The 18,601-nt window shown below is 48.5% G+C and overlaps 6 protein-coding genes across 6 annotated transcripts; 2 read left to right on the forward strand and 4 right to left on the reverse strand.

Moving 5' to 3' along the window:
• Window positions 1-404: 404 nt before the first annotated feature.
• Window positions 405-1,042, reverse strand: SNOG_20137 (hypothetical protein). The gene is made up of 2 exons (XM_001802805.1): window positions 795-1,042; window positions 405-745 (listed from the first exon to the last, which is right to left on the reverse strand). The coding sequence occupies exons 1-2, from the start codon at window positions 924-926 to the stop codon at window positions 662-664; spliced, it is 216 nt and encodes a 71-aa protein (XP_001802857.1). The 5' UTR covers window positions 927-1,042; the 3' UTR covers window positions 405-661.
• Window positions 1,043-3,564: 2,522 nt separating this feature from the next.
• Window positions 3,565-3,896, forward strand: SNOG_12637 (hypothetical protein; the record flags this gene model as incomplete). The annotated part of the gene is made up of 4 exons (XM_001802806.1): window positions 3,565-3,612; window positions 3,686-3,721; window positions 3,767-3,790; window positions 3,876-3,896. 4 exons carry the CDS (start codon window positions 3,565-3,567, stop codon window positions 3,894-3,896), a joined length of 129 nt encoding a protein of 42 aa, XP_001802858.1.
• Window positions 3,897-4,225: 329 nt separating this feature from the next.
• SNOG_12638 (hypothetical protein) lies at window positions 4,226-4,768 on the forward strand (the record flags this gene model as incomplete). The annotated part of the gene is made up of 4 exons (XM_001802807.1): window positions 4,226-4,332; window positions 4,437-4,512; window positions 4,568-4,590; window positions 4,678-4,768. 4 exons carry the CDS (start codon window positions 4,226-4,228, stop codon window positions 4,766-4,768), a joined length of 297 nt encoding a protein of 98 aa, XP_001802859.1.
• A 763-nt stretch (window positions 4,769-5,531) lies between these two features.
• Window positions 5,532-8,468, reverse strand: SNOG_12639 (hypothetical protein; the record flags this gene model as incomplete). Its single annotated transcript, XM_001802808.1, is given in 3 exon segments — window positions 5,532-7,919; window positions 7,970-8,400; window positions 8,420-8,468. The coding sequence occupies 3 exon segments, from the start codon at window positions 8,466-8,468 to the stop codon at window positions 5,532-5,534; spliced, it is 2,868 nt and encodes a 955-aa protein (XP_001802860.1).
• A 2,668-nt stretch (window positions 8,469-11,136) lies between these two features.
• On the reverse strand, window positions 11,137-13,947 carry SNOG_12640 (hypothetical protein; the record flags this gene model as incomplete). The annotated part of the gene is given in 5 exon segments (XM_001802809.1): window positions 11,137-11,210; window positions 11,228-12,626; window positions 12,677-12,750; window positions 12,811-13,347; window positions 13,398-13,947. 5 exon segments carry the CDS (start codon window positions 13,945-13,947, stop codon window positions 11,137-11,139), a joined length of 2,634 nt encoding a protein of 877 aa, XP_001802861.1.
• A 192-nt stretch (window positions 13,948-14,139) lies between these two features.
• On the reverse strand, window positions 14,140-17,021 carry SNOG_12641 (hypothetical protein; the record flags this gene model as incomplete). The annotated part of the gene is made up of 2 exons (XM_001802810.1): window positions 14,140-15,518; window positions 15,583-17,021. The coding sequence occupies 2 exons, from the start codon at window positions 17,019-17,021 to the stop codon at window positions 14,390-14,392; spliced, it is 2,568 nt and encodes an 855-aa protein (XP_001802862.1). The 3' UTR covers window positions 14,140-14,389.
• Between the last annotated feature and the right edge of the window lie 1,580 nt (window positions 17,022-18,601).

Consider the following 18,601-nt stretch of genomic DNA (forward strand, 5'->3'; position numbering starts at 1 on the left):
GAAAGTTTCCTATAAGATCTTTCATGGCCAATACGATATTCGAGTCACTCACAAGACCTGAGGCATGGCGCGGAACCAAGCCTCTCATGAGTACTCTGCCTGACGCTGTATATTTTCGATTTGCACGTCACTCGTACCCTGGCTCTCGAATTCCATACACGGAACTGCTCTAGTCTTATTACAGACCAGCTGGAGCCGAAATATATAGCAGGGCTGCAGATGGTCATGTAATAGTGCAAGGTCACACTGTGGCTGCTCGATCGCGAACGATGTCTTTCAAAGACTGGAAGACGTACGCAATTTGTGTTGGGAGTCGTTGTATATGCTCAACACGGATCAGAAGGTTGCATGTGGGTTTTCTATCGATGGAGCCGAATCACGCAACATCACAAAGAGAACATCAATTGCAACAGAATAAATGCTGTACGATTCGGCCTTTGAAGAGACCTAGCAAACTACAGACGAGCCGATTACTCTTCTGAGTGTTTACTCCGTCCACCATCAGAGATACTTGTATCAGAATTTTCTGATACTTGCAAGGTCGCAGTAGAATGCCAGTACCTATAGAAGAATCGGTGTAGGGTCAGGAAAACTGTATCGTAGCAGTGTAGGCGGATACTTCATTCCAGGCGAGCCGCGAAACGTCAGGCTATTCGGGTGGCTAGCAGTCCACCTTGAGAAAAGTGGTCGTGGCATCGGAACAACGGTCGAACAGGTCATTTGCACCCGTTAGCTGCATGGGATACTGTACCAAATTTAGTGAGGTCAACATTGGGACTAGCCAGTGGTCATACACTGGTGGTTGTGTGCTCGATAGGCAGACTCGCTTTGCCAATTTCTTTACGTTGAGACAGGTGCTCCAAGCAATATTCGTTTCCTGTCGCGGCCCAATTTGTGCAGCCGTCAGTCCTGCACCTCGAAGACATGTCGTTAATCCTTCGATTTCAAAAATCGAGATTCGGAAAATCGACGTGTTCTGATAAGGCCACTGATAGTCAGGAACAAATTGGGGTATGGCGATCAAATGACGGACGGAACCTTTGAAGACAAGAGAGTTTAGAAGCCAGAGTGGATGGTTATATGATTTTGTACACACAGCCTCATAGACCCGCATCAGTGATGCCTTGCGTCTGACGTGGCTAGTGCATACTTTCTTGCGACCCCAGTTTCGCTAAAAAATCTATGCATGCTCCAATGGTGTGCCTTATCAGCCACTTCGCGGCTTTCTAGCTGCTGCATATTAGACAGGGGATGGTACACAAAATGAGTTTAGCTTTAAATCATAGCTTTCCCGTCGATCCTGAGATCAAAGCCCATGTTAATTTGCACTCTGTGTGTTCTCCTTGAAGATACCTCCCTGTCACATAGCCTGCCCCAATCCTTTTGACCCTGTCACTGTCTGATATCCCATCAATCTGTGGTCTAAGGATCAGTATGTAGTGTCTCCCTGCCTTGGACGTCCCGGGAATTCTCTCAATGCCTGACAAGACGGCCTTGAATGGAAGTAGGTTTGAGTAAGTGGAATAGTCGAAGATGATCCCCTGCCGGGTGGTCCGAATCCAGCAACAGTCGGCGACTTTCATGCGCTGTTGCCGGACACACATGTAAAGCGGGTCAGAGATCAACCCGGGAATGTCTCTCGCCCCGCACGTTTTATTCGTGCCAGCCAAGCGCGCTCGGCTACCACATGACGGTACTTTGTAGTAACCCAGTCTCGTTACAAAATGCGCAAATGCTAAGTTGAGGGAATGGACAACAGGAATTTCCCCATGTCATAAGAGATGAGATTTGTAGGCATGGTCATGCTTCCTTACATTTCTGTTTATGACAGTGTTCGGAGGGAATCTGGTGTTTCGTCGCCACCCAGAAAAAAAGCAATTACACATACTACATGCGTCATTAGGTGATTTTGCACATGCCGCGCTAAGGCTAGTCGCCCAGTATCGAAATGCAGGCAGAGGTACTCCAGCTCGACATGTACAGCATTGATGCGCACTCTCAAGTGATAGGCAGCAAGTAGCCGAGCAATGCACACCCACGAGGCGCTCGTACAGTACAGTCACGTGAACCGCTATATCGGAAAGGAGTAGCTGCTCGCACGGAAATGGTAACTGTGTCCGTCTTTGGGGCCAAGAGTGATGACCGAGGTGCTATTTGCATCAGTGTGGCGCCTGTGAAGTCTGCCAAGGAGACGCCCCAAGGTCTTGCGAAAGTTTGTGCGTGTTTTTCATCAGCTGCTACTCCAATCCTAGGCAGACTTGCATGACTAGTTGTGTTCCGGAAAGTAGAAGAAAAGCGAGAGGGGACGAGCATGAGTTGCGGCGGCACCTGATGCGACTAAGTCTGTTCATCGAGTTAGCCAGGATGAACACGCCGCTGGGGCCAAAAGATACGGAAGGCTTATCAATAATGCAAATCAACCCATTCGTCTGTTCCTTTTTACCGGCGATTGCTCTCTCGATTTCACGAGGGCGACGTTCACAAAGATCTTGCTCAGAAGTTGCCGGACTGATGGACACAATTGACGTGATTCGCACTCAGGCAAGGAAACTTGAACAAAACCAACCATTTGATTCATTGACGGTTTCCCAAGATGTAGACTCACTGCGTACAGGTAGTTGCAGTTAAGATAGTCATGGAGAACTTGCTGTACGACAAAAGATCTGCAGTGCAATTCGCATAAATGAGCGTGGACGATCCAAATCGAGACACACCATGTTGAGACTAATATTGGTAGACCGGAAACATAGCTTGCAAAAAATCCCACGGATTGCGGATGCATAGCTTCCGATCGCAGACGACAGTTGTCAGGAACATAAGATGCACAGGACGTCTGATGTACCACACTCACTTGATCAGCCTTCAAGAAAAAGTCTTACCACTCTGTTTTATGACAAGGCAGCCCCTAAAGTATTGGGCCACACGAGGACTCAGTCGGATAGTGCTACTGTCAACTTATTTCGGCAAACTCACAATAGACTAGGTTTATTGCAGATCCCTCCTGTTGTTCATGGTTCCAAATTGTCTTTAGGGCTAGAGCGGAGAGGAGAGAAGGAATCGAATTCGCCAGGTGCGCCGCGAAAACAGAATGAAAGGACAGCGCAACGGCCATCTAGCGTTCCTTTCGATACAGATCGGCTCCATCATCAATTGATAATGGCGCAAATTACTGAACCTATCAATAATTGAGAATTTCTGCCAATTCGAGATATGGATAGGCTTGTCACTCAGTCATCAGTGGATAAAGAACTGATCGAGGATCGAGTATCTACCTAGAAAGATTCTGTTCCGTACCTGTCAACCAGCCACCTACGTTCGAGTCGAATCGACCCAGAAATTTGAGAGTGCACAACACGGCCAATCGGGGACTGAGCCAGGTCGCATAATTCGACACGAACAGGCCTGTTACAAAAGAATATTTTCAATCTTACTGTTGATGGGAAAGAGCTGGTCTTTCGTTGAGGAAGGTGTCTCAGATGCCGATCTTCCCTTGTCAAAAACACGACGAGGTGACAGTACCTTCGAGATTCGAAGGCGCCGTGAACATGACCAAACTGCGTTGAAATGTCTGAAGAGACAGGGCGACATAAGCGATTCCGCGACACGGCAGTGGTGCGTGCTTGCGCCTTGATTTGGCGAGTCATATCGGGAAAAGGCTCAATATCACATAATGCACAAAGGCTAGATCTTACCTCATACTTCGTTGGAAAACCTAGGTCGGGTAAGTGGATTCGGAGAAGCACACAAGGCTGGAGTACATTCTCAGCATCACAAGTTCAATCGGAAGGAGGTAAGTAGTCTCTGCCCATCGTGTCTCTGGATGATTTTGACAAATATCCTTATCAGATTTTGCTTAGGGCTAAACTAGATCTTAGTCCATATCGGAAGTCAGGTAAATTGCCTAAGTCGAGAGACAGCGCCGAGAAGTCCACATGGCTAAAAAAAAACAATGCTGCGGCCTTGCCGGAACAGTCCTCCAGATTCTTCATTACAGGACAATGTCCGACGACAATAGCGTATCACAAGACCAAAATAGCCAAACCAACAAGCGATGTGACTGCCCGGAGTCACGCGAAAAGAACTACGGAGTAGAAGAGAGCTCTCAAACTCTTCGGTTGTCATGGTGACATCAAGCCAACAAATATCCTTTGTTTTCCCGATTGCAAAGTAGCAAGAGGCTATGGCACTCTAAACCTTTCTGACTTCGGAACCACACGCTTCAGCGATGACAAAAGTGAAGCCGTGCTGGTTGGAGAATGCGTGCCAGACTCGAGACCATACCAATCACCTGAGAGCCGAATACCTAACCGAAGGCTCCGTGTTCAGTGCGATGTGTGTTCGCTTGGGTGTGTATTTCTAGGGTTTCTACGCTGGTAATTTGGTGGGCGTGGGCGTATTGAAGCGTTCGAAAGCGAACCGTCTTGTGGCCACGAAAGCTCGTCATTCTTCTTCCTAAAGGTGGAAGACAACCCACCTTCAACATCCGCCGAATTGAAACCATTGGCCACCAAGGTAAGCTTAAAATAGATCTCCAGGGAGCATAACCTGAATTCTGAATAATTGATAGACAATCGCAAAACTGCGCGAGGAGTGAGTGCCTAATCGTGACCTAGATGCCGTTATCCAAGCTGTCCAGAGCGATATGCTCGTGATCACGGAAGACTATAACGATGGGAGGTGTAGTCGCAAGACCATCGCTAAAATCGCCCAGGACCTGGTCTCAGACTTGCCGTCTCTAGAAGAAGACTCTGGGGAAGAAGCATATTGACCGAAGCAGGCTCCACTGAGCTAAGCGGCCTTGTTTGGTTGCGCGTTAACCAGCTTTATTGGGCACAGCCTTGCGATTACGTGGGGTGGTGACACCATTTTTCGAGCCTGTAAACGGAGCTGTCACACCAAGGGTCATAGGAGATGATACGAAGATGGCTATGATACTTCGATGGTGGTCAGTGGGTTCTTTTCCGCCCCCAGTCCAAGCTCTGTTGCATCTAATGGGTCTAGCGACCTTCAAGGAAATGAGGAAACCAGGGGAAGGACATCAGTCGCGATATTTTATTTGTTCGCCTGTGTTCCACAACCCCAAATCCCCCTCATCAGTCCAGATAACCTTTTCGCCATAAATAGTTTCTGTACAACGTGATCCGCGCCTGCAGCCACGGCGTTCTTCTTCTGTGCCACTTCGCTAAGCATTGAAGACCTATGGCATAACAGCAATCCTTTCCAAGGTTCCATACCTGTCAATAAAGGCTATGCTCACTGTACGCTACGAAAGGGTACGTCGGTATCGACCGGTCAGACAATTACAGATCTCAACATCGTCAAATTTAGGCCTGCTAGTGGTATGCCTCAACAAGTCGCCGACACTAAGGTCGCGATGTATATGTGGAGCCTACTAATTTACGAGCACCTGTCCGGGTGGGCCGGGCATCGCACAGAGGGCATAGCACACCAGGACTCGCTTTTGTGGTCACATCCTCTTGTTTCTGAACTAGCTACGATATTTTAGAAGAGAATAGAATATGTCTGAAGGCTCAACCACAGTCAGCTGCGTCTAGAGCTTTGACACATGCTTGTAAACGTGCTACTACTATATTTTCAAACTTCAGCTTTAACTCTCTTGAGCGAATTTCCGGTGTTAAGGCCTCTGAAAACTCATTCTCGGTGTCTCCTAAACAAAATTGTACGATACTGGTGTACGTCGAGCCCATTTGCGGACCAAGTTCTGGCACTAAATCCTCGCTGACAATCTGACTGAGTGTATGTGGAGGTGTGTTGTCGTCGACACCTTCCGTCAGCTGCTTCAGTGTTTGCCAGAGCCCGATCTCAAGCAACACTATTCCTAGACCGTAATATTCGTAAGCGAGGCGATATCCTTTGCGATTGATTGCGTAGTCCGGGTGCTGATAGTCAAGCAAATCTTCCTGGCCTAACAGTCCCTCCGACCATTCATTCTCGTTCTCTAAACGACTATGATTGAAACCCACGATGACTGGTTGTGTGAAGTCGATGGTCAGATTCTCTTTCTGGTTTTTGCTATCTGCTTTCTGGCTGGAAGATGGGAAAAAAATGACTGAGCTTGAATTGATGTTCTTATGCAGCCACGCAGCTTTGTGGAACTGTGAGATGGAGCGAGCAAGACTGAGTGCAAGTTTGAAGCGGTGCTCTAGCCTGGGCTTTTTGATGTTCGCTTTTTTCTTCGGACGGTCTTTCTCCATTACTATAGGTTGGGTAAGAGCGCTGTTCAAGGTTCGAGGCGTTGCGTCTGCCTCGACATGTTTCGGGAAGGCGAACAGGAGCTTGAACGAGAGCTTAGGCATATCGCAACAAAATCCAACGCATCGAAGCGTATTGAAGCCCGAGATAGGCTCTTTTGCGAGTTCTTGAGCCGAACCTGTAACACGCTGCAGTAGGTGTTTTCCATATTCGTCGGTCCAATTTGCTTCGATCCTTTTGCTTTCCACAATTACACAAGTTCCCTTGAGCTCAGCAACCTCAATGTTGTCCATCAGCCTCGGCGAGGTGATTGCTGTTGGCTCGCACTGTAGTCCTCCCTTATTACCCAGGGACGGTGAAGAGAGAGACAAGGCCATCAGCTTTGCGGCCGCAAGCCGACTGAGCACATGATACTGTTCCGAGTCGCTGAAAATATCTCTATATTTTTCCAAAATCGTTCGATCCTCGGTACTCAAGAAGATCGTTTCCAATCGTGTTTGCAGATCGTTTTGTATCGCTTCTGATGTACCACTGAGTAGCCCGCCGATTGCGCCATGCAAATAGAATCGAATCAGATGAAGATTTCGCGACTCCAAATCCTTTTGAATTTGGTGTGCCATCTCGGCCTCGAGATATCCTAGGCTTGTAGAGATGTCATCGAGGACCGTCGAACTTGATAGCTTGCTCTCAAATGCTAATCGTAGGGCCTTGAGCATTGGATCGTCTTGCGTATCGTCAACGGATTCTTGAATCAACGAAAGGCGCTCGCACTCCATCGCCAACTCTACATCACCTGAAGAGCTGCGGAGAGCTTCAAGATCCATCGATATATTCTTCAACTGGCATTGAATTGAAAGCTTGCGCAAAGTCAGTGTAACAATCGAAATCCCTGGTCTTTTGAGGGGATCAATGTCCAGTATCTTTAGAACAAGAGTTCGCAGTCCTGCTCTCGCAGTGTCGGCGTTTATTGGAAGGTTCTGAAGCCAGGGTCTTACTTGCGGGTGATCTTTCCCTCCGTCGTGGAAGGTGTGCGTCTGGAAACATCCTCCTACAACGACCTTTCTCTTCTCTTGGAACCTGGTCACCGCTTGATGTCCATGAGCCAGGAACGTGAGTATGTCCGCAAGTATACATCCGAAAGACCAAATATCACTGGCGCGGTTTATCTTGCCACGTTCAAATTGAGTAGTCGGTATCTCGCATTCTGGGCTTCGGTAGAAGCCGCCTCCATGATTGTACGATGTTGATGATCCATCAGTTGCCTCCCTGAAAACGGACAGTCCGAAATCCGCCAGATAGAGGCCTTCTGCGTCAACAAGAATGTTACCAGGTTTGATATCTCGATGACATCCAATTAGGTCTACCTGGAATAAATCTGACGTGAAGTGGTGTAGATTTTCAATTGCAGAAGAGAGGTCTCCGAGAGCTTTGAAAGTCTGCCTGTCTGTTGCGAAAATGCCAGTGTCTATTTTTCCCAGGAGGATTTCCTTCAGGCTACCCGTTTTCTGAGGAAAGAGGAAGCTGTGAATGCCGTTCAGGGTATAAGAACCGTATAGTGGAAGGATATTGGAATGCTCCAGGGTTTGCAGGTTTGCGAGCATCTTCAATTCGGCCCGGAAGTTAATGCTCGTCCGATCATCCTGAGTGTTCACCCCAACATCCAGAAATGATGTTACGCTAATATCTTTCCGTATTATAGTAAGATCCTATCATTTTGTAAATACGATTAGAATATACCTGCGACTCATGAACTAACCTCTTCAGCTTCGGTCACAGCCGCCTTCACGTGAGACCTTGGCACCTTCACCTCATAAATCGAACCAAATGACCCTTGCTTGTTTTCGTCTAGTAGTCTTTCACTTGTGAATGGAAGGATGATGTTGTCGTCGAAACAGGAATGCGGCTGCCTCTCGAAGAATATAGGTGCGATCAGCTCCCATTGTCTCGAACAGAAATTAATCGCTGCAAATTTATCAAGTACTTTCTCCACTTCGGAGGACGAAAAAGGGAGTCTCATATCGACACTACTCCATGTGTGTTCAAGAAATGTCCGAATTTTGACTCCTTGATCGATCATAAGCAAGATCGCGAAAGTCTTCCTTCCGTGCTTGATAACCTTCGCGTTGACTAGATGCAGTTCATATGGCTCCATGCCATACTCTTGAAGAGTTTCGTAAATCGCACTATCTGTAACGATGGAACATACGCGATGTTCTGGGTTGAAGCAAGGTCTGCGAGGTGATGTCGAGTGCCATTTCTCTCTCTCATTCATCAATGCGCTTTGCAAGTCGGTCCCCATATTCGCCCGAATATTCAATTCCGTACGTTGCGTTCCCAGTGGCCAGTGCTATATGCTCATAGAGTATGGCACGCCGCCTCAGGATAGTACTGAAAACGAGAGCAATGGTTGACCAAGTTACTTGTCCCGAACAAGAATCAATGTCAGTCTGATCTTTGTTACTCATACTATTAAACGCAAGGATTCCTTGTGATGATACACACCTGATCAAGTCTCCGCGGCACAGTCAATATGTAGTTATCGTCTTGTTCCTATTTGAGTCAGTCACGCTTGTCGTCCAGGACAGGAAGCACAGCAGACGCACTTGAATAAAGAAGTTATTGGCGCCAAACTTTTCTGTCAACAATGCTATGAGTTTCGTTCGATTTATGTATAGTTGTGCAATTGTCTGGGTTTGATTCTAGTGTTGCATATTGAAATGTCGACGGTGATTGAGCTGTACCGCTCACCGGAAATTATTATTGTAGGCAGCGGAAAAGAGGCAGCAGACAAGGCAGAGCTACCTAGGTATTTGCCGACAACGTTGAATTGCGGTATTAAGTTTCTTTCTGGCTGTGGGAAGCGATGAGGCAATATCGACGTGGCAAACAGTTCGTCCTCCATGTACGCCACATATGCATAGCTTATCCGCCGAATCAGAAGCCCGATCGTCGACCGTATTCATTGACATGCAAGCTGCGGAAAAAAAACAGGGTATATTCCCGCAGAAGAAGCCTTGGAGGTGCATCGTACGCCTCAATCAGCCATGCGATCGTTGCGTTGCATCGTTGCGCACTTCTATCAGATATCTCTAAACAAGCCCTATTTAAGACAGGCTGATGGAAAAAAACAGAGCGAGAATCAGACAGCGAGTCACTGTGATCCGGGCCAACCATGCTACATTGTCTAAGCAATGAAGAAATCACGCGCATATTCTCAGTGCAGAGTGAGGATAAGGTGCACTCGGTTTACGTATCAGCTAATATGAGAGGTCAGTTCTTTCTTACCCTGGTACTTACGTATGATCTCAACCACTCAAGATCACACAGCATGGCAAGCCATTGTCAGTACCCCGCATTCACTGTTCCTCCCGGATTCGTCCATTACGGAGGTATAGTTTCATCACCTTTCACAGATTTCTGGAGTCCGTTAATGATCGGCAGAGATACGGTAGAGAGGGCACCGAATTTTTTCTAGTAAGTCTACTACGTGATATCGGTAAAAACTGCTCAAGAATTTACAGCCTCATCCGGCAAAACAACTCATAGGGCCGTTTATCTATAACGTACCACATGTGGAGCACCATGGTTGCTTATCATGGTGTTTTCCGAGAGCATCTAGGCTTTTTGCAGGCTTTTGGTTGCAAGTCTGACCATGAAGATAATATTCGTACAGGGTATGGGTGGCAATGCATCGAAAGTACCGCGACATTTGGTATAGCAGTCCCATAATGCACCCGAGTATGACTCCTTTTGACCATTAAAATAGAGCTATGCTACAATTTCCGTTTCTTTCAGCGCAATGGAAGAGCCACAGGCGACCCATGGTCACTGCGTCAAATTGGGGTATATCACAAGCATACCTGGAACAACCAAATTTCAACATGGATCCTGATAAGCGTGTCCGACACACCGGAATAGGCTTTGGATTCGGCGAAAAGCGCAAACACTAATGATCCAGAGCGGCAGTCCAGTGTCTCCTCAATTTTTCATGCATGCCTCCTAGAGACTGCTGCACAGGACTGGCCGGACTATTTACAAAGTCTCAACAAGCAGCTCGATTTGCTGGTAAATATTTCCGGATGTTTCGTTGCACCAGTACTAACAGAGCTTAGGACGAAAAGGCGTGTTTCTCAAGAGTGGGTCAAACTCACAGCGCGGACTACACTGTCACTTTCGCGGACTGTCAAACGCTGCACAGACTATGCAAGAAGATGCTCTTGGCTCGAAGCATCTTGAAGAATTCGATCAGTCTTGTTTCGGGTATCAAAGAACGCCACGCCCACATAGCATCGATCACATCTGATCTAGCCTACCTTCATACCAGCAAAGCGCTCGAGAGACATTGCCAGGTACTTCTGTCGCATCAGGCCAAAGCTGATTCTATTCTAGAGTGTGCGAAATCTACAGCGCATCTGGTGAGTGTAAATTTCGACACGGCTGCACCTACTAACGAAGAATTATTTTGTAGCTCGAAAAGATTCTGGAGTTTAGGAACGACGAAACCATAAAGCACAATAGTGTTGCGCTTCGAGAAATTGCTAGCGAAACTCGCGTTGAGAACGAAATTATGACAAGCCTTACAAAGCAGTCCACCCAGGATTCCAAGCTCTTAAAAGCTTTGACAGCACTAGCGACAATGTATCTACCTGCCACTCTCTTTGCAGTACGTAAGACTTGGCCTACCGATCATGCGTTCTAACATGATTCCAGACAGTATTCAGCTCCAACTTAGTCGAGCTAAGAGCAGCCGAGGGGGGAAGCGGAAGAGCACGCTTGAACGTCAGTCAAGACTTCTGGATATATATTGTTTTAACGCTTAGCGTGACTGTTTTTACTTCGGTGTTATTGTTGTGGTTGAACAAGCGTTGGACGCAGCCTAACATTGGTGCTGTTTGTGCTCAGCCTGCGTGTCGATCAGCCAGTTCACGTGCCACAGCTCCTTGATAGCGCTGGAGATTCTCCAAAGCCAACACTGTCAATCTGTGTTCTGGGCCACACTGTAATAGTTGCATACTGTAAGCTTTAAAAGCAAATTCAATGGCCTTTGAGAAGTCTTTGCGTTTCGAATAGACTGCACCCAGGTTTCCAAGAACGACTGGATAGTTGGGATTTTGCTGTTCATCCATATTGGCGAGGGTACGTAGACCGAGCTGTGTCGCCTCTTCCCACTTGCCCTGGTGATAAAGAACATGGAAAAGCGTGCCTTCCATTGTGAGCGTATCAATGTGGTTTGCGTCTATCCTTTCCCGTGATCGGCGTATGATATCGCATAGTATGATTGCAGCCTCCTCATATCGGCTTCGGTCAATGTAGGCCTGAGCGATGTTACTGCGAAATTGGAGCACAAGGCTGTGATTTTGATCATACAATCGTACGGCGCATAAAGCGGCTGCTTCTGTTCGCGCCAGATGCTGGTTCGTCGTCTTATCAACCACCTTGGAGTCGTTGTACATGGACATGAGATTGCTCAGACATGTGAGCGTTTCAACATGGCTTTCGCCATGGACCTTGCTTGAAGCTATGAGTGCAATTTCGAGCTGCAATTTTGCTTCGTCGGCTTTCCCATTGTTCTGCAGGGCTGACGAGAAATTGCTGTGCATGATTATTGAGTGAGGATGCTCGGCACCGAGTACAACCACTGATCGCTGCACCACCTCACTCAGCAAAATTTCTGCCTCTGTCCATTTGCCTCTAGTAAGGGACATCGTGGCGAGGTCAGACTGCACAAGTAGAGTGTCAATGTGGTCTTCCCCAAGGCTTCTCCTACGGTAGGCAAGAACTTCAGTAAAGAGAGTTTCCGCCTCGTCATAATGACCGTCCTTGCTGTATGTCACGGCTAAATTGATCTTGGCAGAATGAGTATGCTGGCTTTCGTCCCCGTACTTGTAGTGATATATATCCAGTAGTGACTTCTGCAGATGTGCTGCATCCGAGAGCTTGTCGCGAAGGTAGTACAGCGAAGCCAAGGTCGCCATCAATGTACACGCAATGTGATGCGTTGGGCCGAGAACCCTTTGAACGCCCGCCAATTCAAGTTGGCACTCTTCTTCGATTCGATGCGCATCTGTTGAGCTGACATAGGTCTGCGCAAGATCAAGAGAGTCCAAGTGCCCCAACTTGAGCGCAATGCGGAAAGCGCTGTCGTCATATTTCCGATATCTATAGGTCTTTTTATATTCCTCAAGCCCTACTGCCGTGGATTCTGCCGTGTTCTTGTCGAAGTGCGACATCAATTTCTCCTTTTCCGCGTCCGGCTTTTCCATGCCAAATCCCAACTGCAAGCAGAAGGAGAGGTTGGCCAGGTCCGTAGTGGAAGGGTAGTCAGCGCTTCTAATTCTTTGGCACAGTGCTTCTGTTACACTTGCCCGAACTCGATAATGGGCACTGTACAGTGGTGTTGCAATATCGAAGAGCTGGAATATGTCAGAAAATCATCATTCAACGTGACAATTATTCAACTGACATTAAGCTGTGGCTCTTTGCTTATTGACAATGACGTTCCAAGTTGATGAGGCAATCGCAAGCGTGCCTCAGCACCTGCAGGCGATATTACATCTTCTTGCAAGCAAGATCTCTCGAGAGATAGAGCGAGCATACCCAAAGAGTTCTGATTCTCGTGATCGGTTTGCAACAACTGGTAATCGGCAGTTTGTGCGCCTCTTTCGTTTGTTCGCCTAATTTGCAATAGTTGCATGTCGTCGGGTGCTAGTGTACGTTGGCTTGGATCTGGATCAAAGCACACTTTGAACAATAGTGTCAGTAATTGTTTGGCAAGATCTGGTAACCCCAGAGATTCCATGCGGTTGGGCACCAATAAGAACAGCTTTTCTGGTTGTTGATCTCCTTCCACCTGGATATCATAATCCAAGGCGCTCCTTTGGTCGTGGGCGAGAAGCCACAGCAATAACAGTCCCAAGGAGTACATGTCGGCTCCTTTCGCTCGATTGATGTTCCATTGCGATCTGTAATGCCAACCGGGATCCCGCCATCTGGGTGTGCCTGGCTTGGGTCGGAAGGTACTGCCGTCCGTCTGGACGACAGCAAAACTGAAGTCGGTAACTTTGGCTGTGATATCCTTATTGTTGGCTTGAAACAGGAGTATGTTCTCGGGCTTGATGTCGCCGTGAAAAATATCTGGGCAGGGTCAGCACGATTATTCCTCCTCAGCTCAGCATGAGACCAACCGCGGGCGTATAGTATGGATATGGCTCGAATGATGCATATGGCAATCCTTAATCGTGTCTCGATTGAGGAAGTTTCATTGTTCCTTTGCATGAAACTGGAAAGACTCCCAAGATTGGTCTTCTCAAATACCAACACGGGCAGCACATCTCCAGTTGCCAAAATGTTCCAACAAATGCCTTCAAGACTAATGATGTTAGGGTGTCCTCTGATTTGTGGGTCTCCTAAGACTCGAATTTCAGATATTGCTTCTTCGAATGCGAGTTCTGAACTAAGTCGATCAAAAGTCTTGAAAGCGAAACTCGTCTGCAAGTTAGCAATCGACTGTTGGATGCCTCCAGTCTGGCCTTGGCCGATGTCACCCAGGTTCGGATACCACGTGTAGGAAATGATGTCAATTTCCCAGGCTGAAGCCACGGAGAGGTAGGCGACAATGTCTGCCTTCGTCTCTGCCCGGGCAAAACTCTCATCATCAGCTTCGGTAGCCGAGCTTTCTTCGAGTTGCGAACGATACACGAGGCGCTGACGGCCTGGCTGCCTCGCACTAAACATCATGGATGATTCACTGATTGCCTCCTTCTCGGGTGTAGCACACCCGCGTATTCAAGAAAGGCAGAGGTTTACCCAAAAAGCCGAATTGACTGGATCGAGTCTTGCGCTTTGATAGAGTCCTCCATGCCGTGTCACAGTAGCCTGAAGTCTTACAAAACAGACCCGTGCAGGACTTTTGGGCGTCAATTGGTTGATCAAAGGGGCAAATTATGTCGGCACAAGATTTGCGCTTCTGCATCCGGCGTGGCTTGCATGTGGATAAGCCACATCGCTCATTACCAGGCAAATCGGTTGTGCAGCCCGGGTTCTAGCACACTTGACCGGTCGCAGGGCGTGCATACTGCACCGATCAACATCCCACCGACACATGTCGGCATCACACCCTGAGGCTAGCAGAGGCACTAGCTACAGGAGACAAGAAGGAGCCGCACCTAGAAGCCTATCATCGTGAATCCTCCTTGTCTATCCCACGACCCAACAATTCCCTCATCAGCCCAACCAACTTTTTCGCCATGAATGGCTTCTGGACAACGTGATCTGCACCTGCAGCCACGGCGCACTCAATTTGCTCTTGCCTTACGTTTGCCGTGACAGCAATGATCGGCGTCCTTCCCTGTAAAGTTCCATCCTGCTCTAAGTTGCGTATCTCACGTGTAGCAGTAAGACCGTCCATAACAGGCATCTGAATGTCCATTAGGACGACATCGAAGTGCGCTCCAGGCGCACACATCATCTCGAGCGCTTCGAGGCCATGATTAGCGACCTGGACAGCACAGTCTTCCCGTTGAAGATGATGGCGCAGGACTTTTTGATTGATGACGTTGTCTTCGACCAGCAGTGTTCGGATTTGCGAGGGTCGAGATGCCGGTAGAGATGGCCGACGCAGAGGCAGAGAGATCTTTTTCGGCTCTAGTTTGGCTCGGCGGGTCTTGATGTAGAAGACAAATGTACTGCCCTTGTCAGGTACTGATTGGACGCCGATCTCTCCGCCCATCCTCTCGGTCAACTCCTTGGAGATGAACAAGCCGAGCCCGCTTCCTCCATATGTCACATGTGTCGTGACGTTGGCTTGTTCGAAACGTTGAAAGATCTTGTCAACTTCGGCAGTCCTCATGCCGATACCGGTGTCGCTGAGACTGAAGACCATGTATATCACTTCCCCGAGGCCCCATTCTGGACCGTCTACGACAGCACCGGATGCCTTTTCCCCTTTAGGTGCCCAGTGGATATCGGCGGGGAACGGAATTAGGTGTTCTGCGATGCGTGGTAAAGTGGCCGTTGCTCCACATTGAATCTTCAGGCTCTTCTCTCCATCAGCCCTCATGAATTTGATCGCGTTAGTCAGCAGATTTATGAAAATCTGCACCACTCGCGATTGGTCAAAGTAAAGGTGGTCAATGTTGAGCTTTGCTAGGGAAGATTCGGCGATCACTTCGGTGGATATGGATTTCGCTCGTAGCTCTGCCCCGAACATTGCTATAACAGATGCAACCAGCTCAGAGGGTTTGGCCGCAGCTGGCTTCACGGTAAGAAGTGTTTCTTCGAGGCGGCTCAATGTTAGGACATCATCGCTAAGGGTTAGTAAACAAAATCAGCATATGTCTCATGATTGTTCTGTACACAAAATACACTCACATGATCCGCTTCTGATGCTTGCAGCAATCCAATATGATTGAAGCTGCTGAAGCATTTGCTTCCAATGCTTCCAGAAGTGAGTCAGCGTCAGTCCTTTTCTCTCCTTTTGCCTTGACGTCGTTCAAAGCCATGGAGATACTGTCAGCACAATGCACAATCGCAGACAGCGGGTTCCGCATCTCGTGAGAGACGACATCAATAAAAGCCTCTTGCTGGCGTTTGGCATCTCGAGCCTCCTGTGCTGCACGTGCTTGCCAAGCTTCTGCCCATTTGAGATGACTGATGTCCGTAATGCACGCCATTCCTGAAACAGTGGCCCCATGCTCCTTGAAAGGAAATGCGAGTAGCTGTACTTGTGCTGGCTCTTGACCACCAACCGGAGGATGGAAAGCCTGCTTAAGACGGAATTCGGCAGAAACATGGTCGTCGCCATGGAAGATCCTGGTCCACACCTCGTGGGCTTGGTCTTGATCGTCTTCTACGAGCACTTCAAACATACTGTTGATCTCATCACGCTTCTCCGTCGGGAGGCCTGCGAGGGAGAGAAATTTGTCATTCGCCCAAAGCAGTGTGCCATCAGGCTTGGCGTGAGCCATTCCTATTGAAGCATGCTCCACAAGATGTCGCACTTTGAGGTCGCTGAATTCGAGCTCGTTCTGCAACTGCTGCTGCTCTTTTCGCAGATTGTCTGCATCCAAAGCAGCGGCTAACAAATTCGACGCCGTCCCCATTAGATCCGTAGTGAACTGCTCGGAGGCGTCGTCGAAAGGTCTATACGGGTTGGTCCCTATGACGAGGAAACCAAATAGCCGGCGACTGGTACGAAGAGCCATTGTTACGATAGTTTCAGGGGCCATCTTGAATCCCAGCCAATCTACCGACTCAAATCGCGAGTCGCGAGTCGTCAGTACCTTGCCATCGTTGGCTTGACGACATAGGGAAGCGACACCGGCAATATCTGTTGTATCTGTCAATTCCTGACCATCAAGCAATAGTGTATGCCCTTCCGGGATGCCCAGTTGACCCCGCACACGCAGTATTGTCTTCCCGGGCTCTGCCTGATTGTCGGCCTCGAAGAGTAGAGCCATGGGTACATCCAGTGGGGCCGTCGCAAGACTTGCAATGATGTGTTCAAACACGGCGTCGGTACTGAAGATTCTTGGCGTCGTAAGCATGTTCAACATGCGTTTGCGCCGATCTGATATTATTTGTGACGTAACCTCGAATAGGGCATTGTAGAAACCCTCGATATCGCCGTCCACGCCTCGAACCGGTGTGAAATTCCCAGTGAAGAAGGCCTCCTCGCGATAGCTGTTCCTTTGGACCATCATTGGGGATTCCACCACATCTTGTGCTACGCCGGATTTTATGCCCTCTTCGAAGAGGGGCCTTATGAATGGATCGAGCTCTGGGAACCCGGAAGCGAACGACTGTCCCATCAAGGTGGGGTGCGCTCCTGCAGCGAGGGGGACGAAAGATTCATTATATATAGCGACCCGAGTTGGTCCCCTTTCAAGGTGTCAGTGAGTGCGGTGAAGATGCGACGCATGCCTAGTATTGGGAGGGGGGGGGGGGGGGGTCGTCTTACCAGTACAAACACGCGGCACGTGTGTCAGACATGACCATTTGTGTGTACATGCGCAACGCTACACTCCATTGCTGCGTTTCTCCCAGGACTGTCTGCGTCCAGTCAACGGTCTTAAAGAAGCGCACATGGTCTGTCTTTGGAAGGGACTCTGTCCAGTCATGTATCATATCATTTGCGCATTTTGTGGAATGACCAGGTAATTCCGAGGACATGACAGTACAGTTGTGACATTTGGGAACGATCCGTGAATTACTAGTTCGAGATATATTAAGTGGCGTGTCGGTATGTTAAAACGTTTCCATGTCGTCGATGTGGTGGGTCATCGGATGCGACACCGTCTGAGCACCGAGGTTACGCCGAAACAGTTTCAGTCCGTCTTAGGCTCGCAACCATCTGAAGTTTGCCATGACGATGCACCAAAATTCTCATTGCGGAGCAAAATGCATTTCTGTCGCAAATAATATCAGCCCTTCATGATTGTTATATCGGCTTTGCACCTGCCATGCTTGAATGTGTGGATGACCCTCCACTGCACCACATTGTCGTGGCCTGCGAAATCAGCCATGGTTTCTCCGTTTTCAACAACCCACTACACACAGGTAGCACGTAGAAATCATAACCGTTTCGTGTTCTTTTCCCTTGACTACGCAGTCCTTCCGACGCTGATAACCTCCCGAAGCTCACAGTGAACGCCCATGATGTCCGTGAGGCGTTGTGTTCATTTTCCGATAATATTATCACCTAAGACAAGCCATGGTCGATGAACTACAGGGTGTCATCGAGCGCTATCTAGTACTATGAGTTGATGCATCACTGCACGCATTCCCTCCCACCAAAAAGGCAAGCAGACTTACTGCCTTCACCATCAGGTTGCTCCACTCTTCTTCCAAGCGCTGGGGGGAGACGATCACATTCAACACCGTTCCACACGGATCAAGGTTTGCGATGGAAGCAGAACGTATTGCTATTCATGAAGCCTTCCGCGTCGCATGCGGCCTCACTGAGGAACACGATCGCCTAATCATATTCTCCGACTGTCAACATTAACTCCAGGGTCTACAGGCTCGGCCGAGATTGCCCTACCTGTCCAGAAAGGAAAAGTTAGGTAGCTTTTTCACTTACGCAGACTAGCTATATAACCTTGAGATTTCCGTTGACCTTCGATAGGTGCCTCCTCAATCCGCTGTTGAGGGTAATGAATGGGTGGATGAGCTTGTGAAGCGGTTCAAACGATCTGGACAAGCTATCAGGGGCACCAGAGTCCTCGGATCACATCATAAGTGAGGTCACGGTAACTGTAGGCTCGCTGGAGTCACTTCATTAGGCACTGGTAGCGAATGTCAAAAGGATGATACAAAGTCCAAAGGATCAGAGTGAATCAATCGAAGTAATAGGGAGTGTATTGCGTCTCGAGACGTGATAGGTCGGACA

The sequence above is a fragment of the Parastagonospora nodorum genome (assembly GCF_000146915.1).
Source record: "Parastagonospora nodorum SN15 chromosome Unknown scaffold_23, whole genome shotgun sequence".
NCBI classification, from domain to species: Eukaryota; Fungi; Ascomycota; class Dothideomycetes; order Pleosporales; family Phaeosphaeriaceae; genus Parastagonospora; species Parastagonospora nodorum.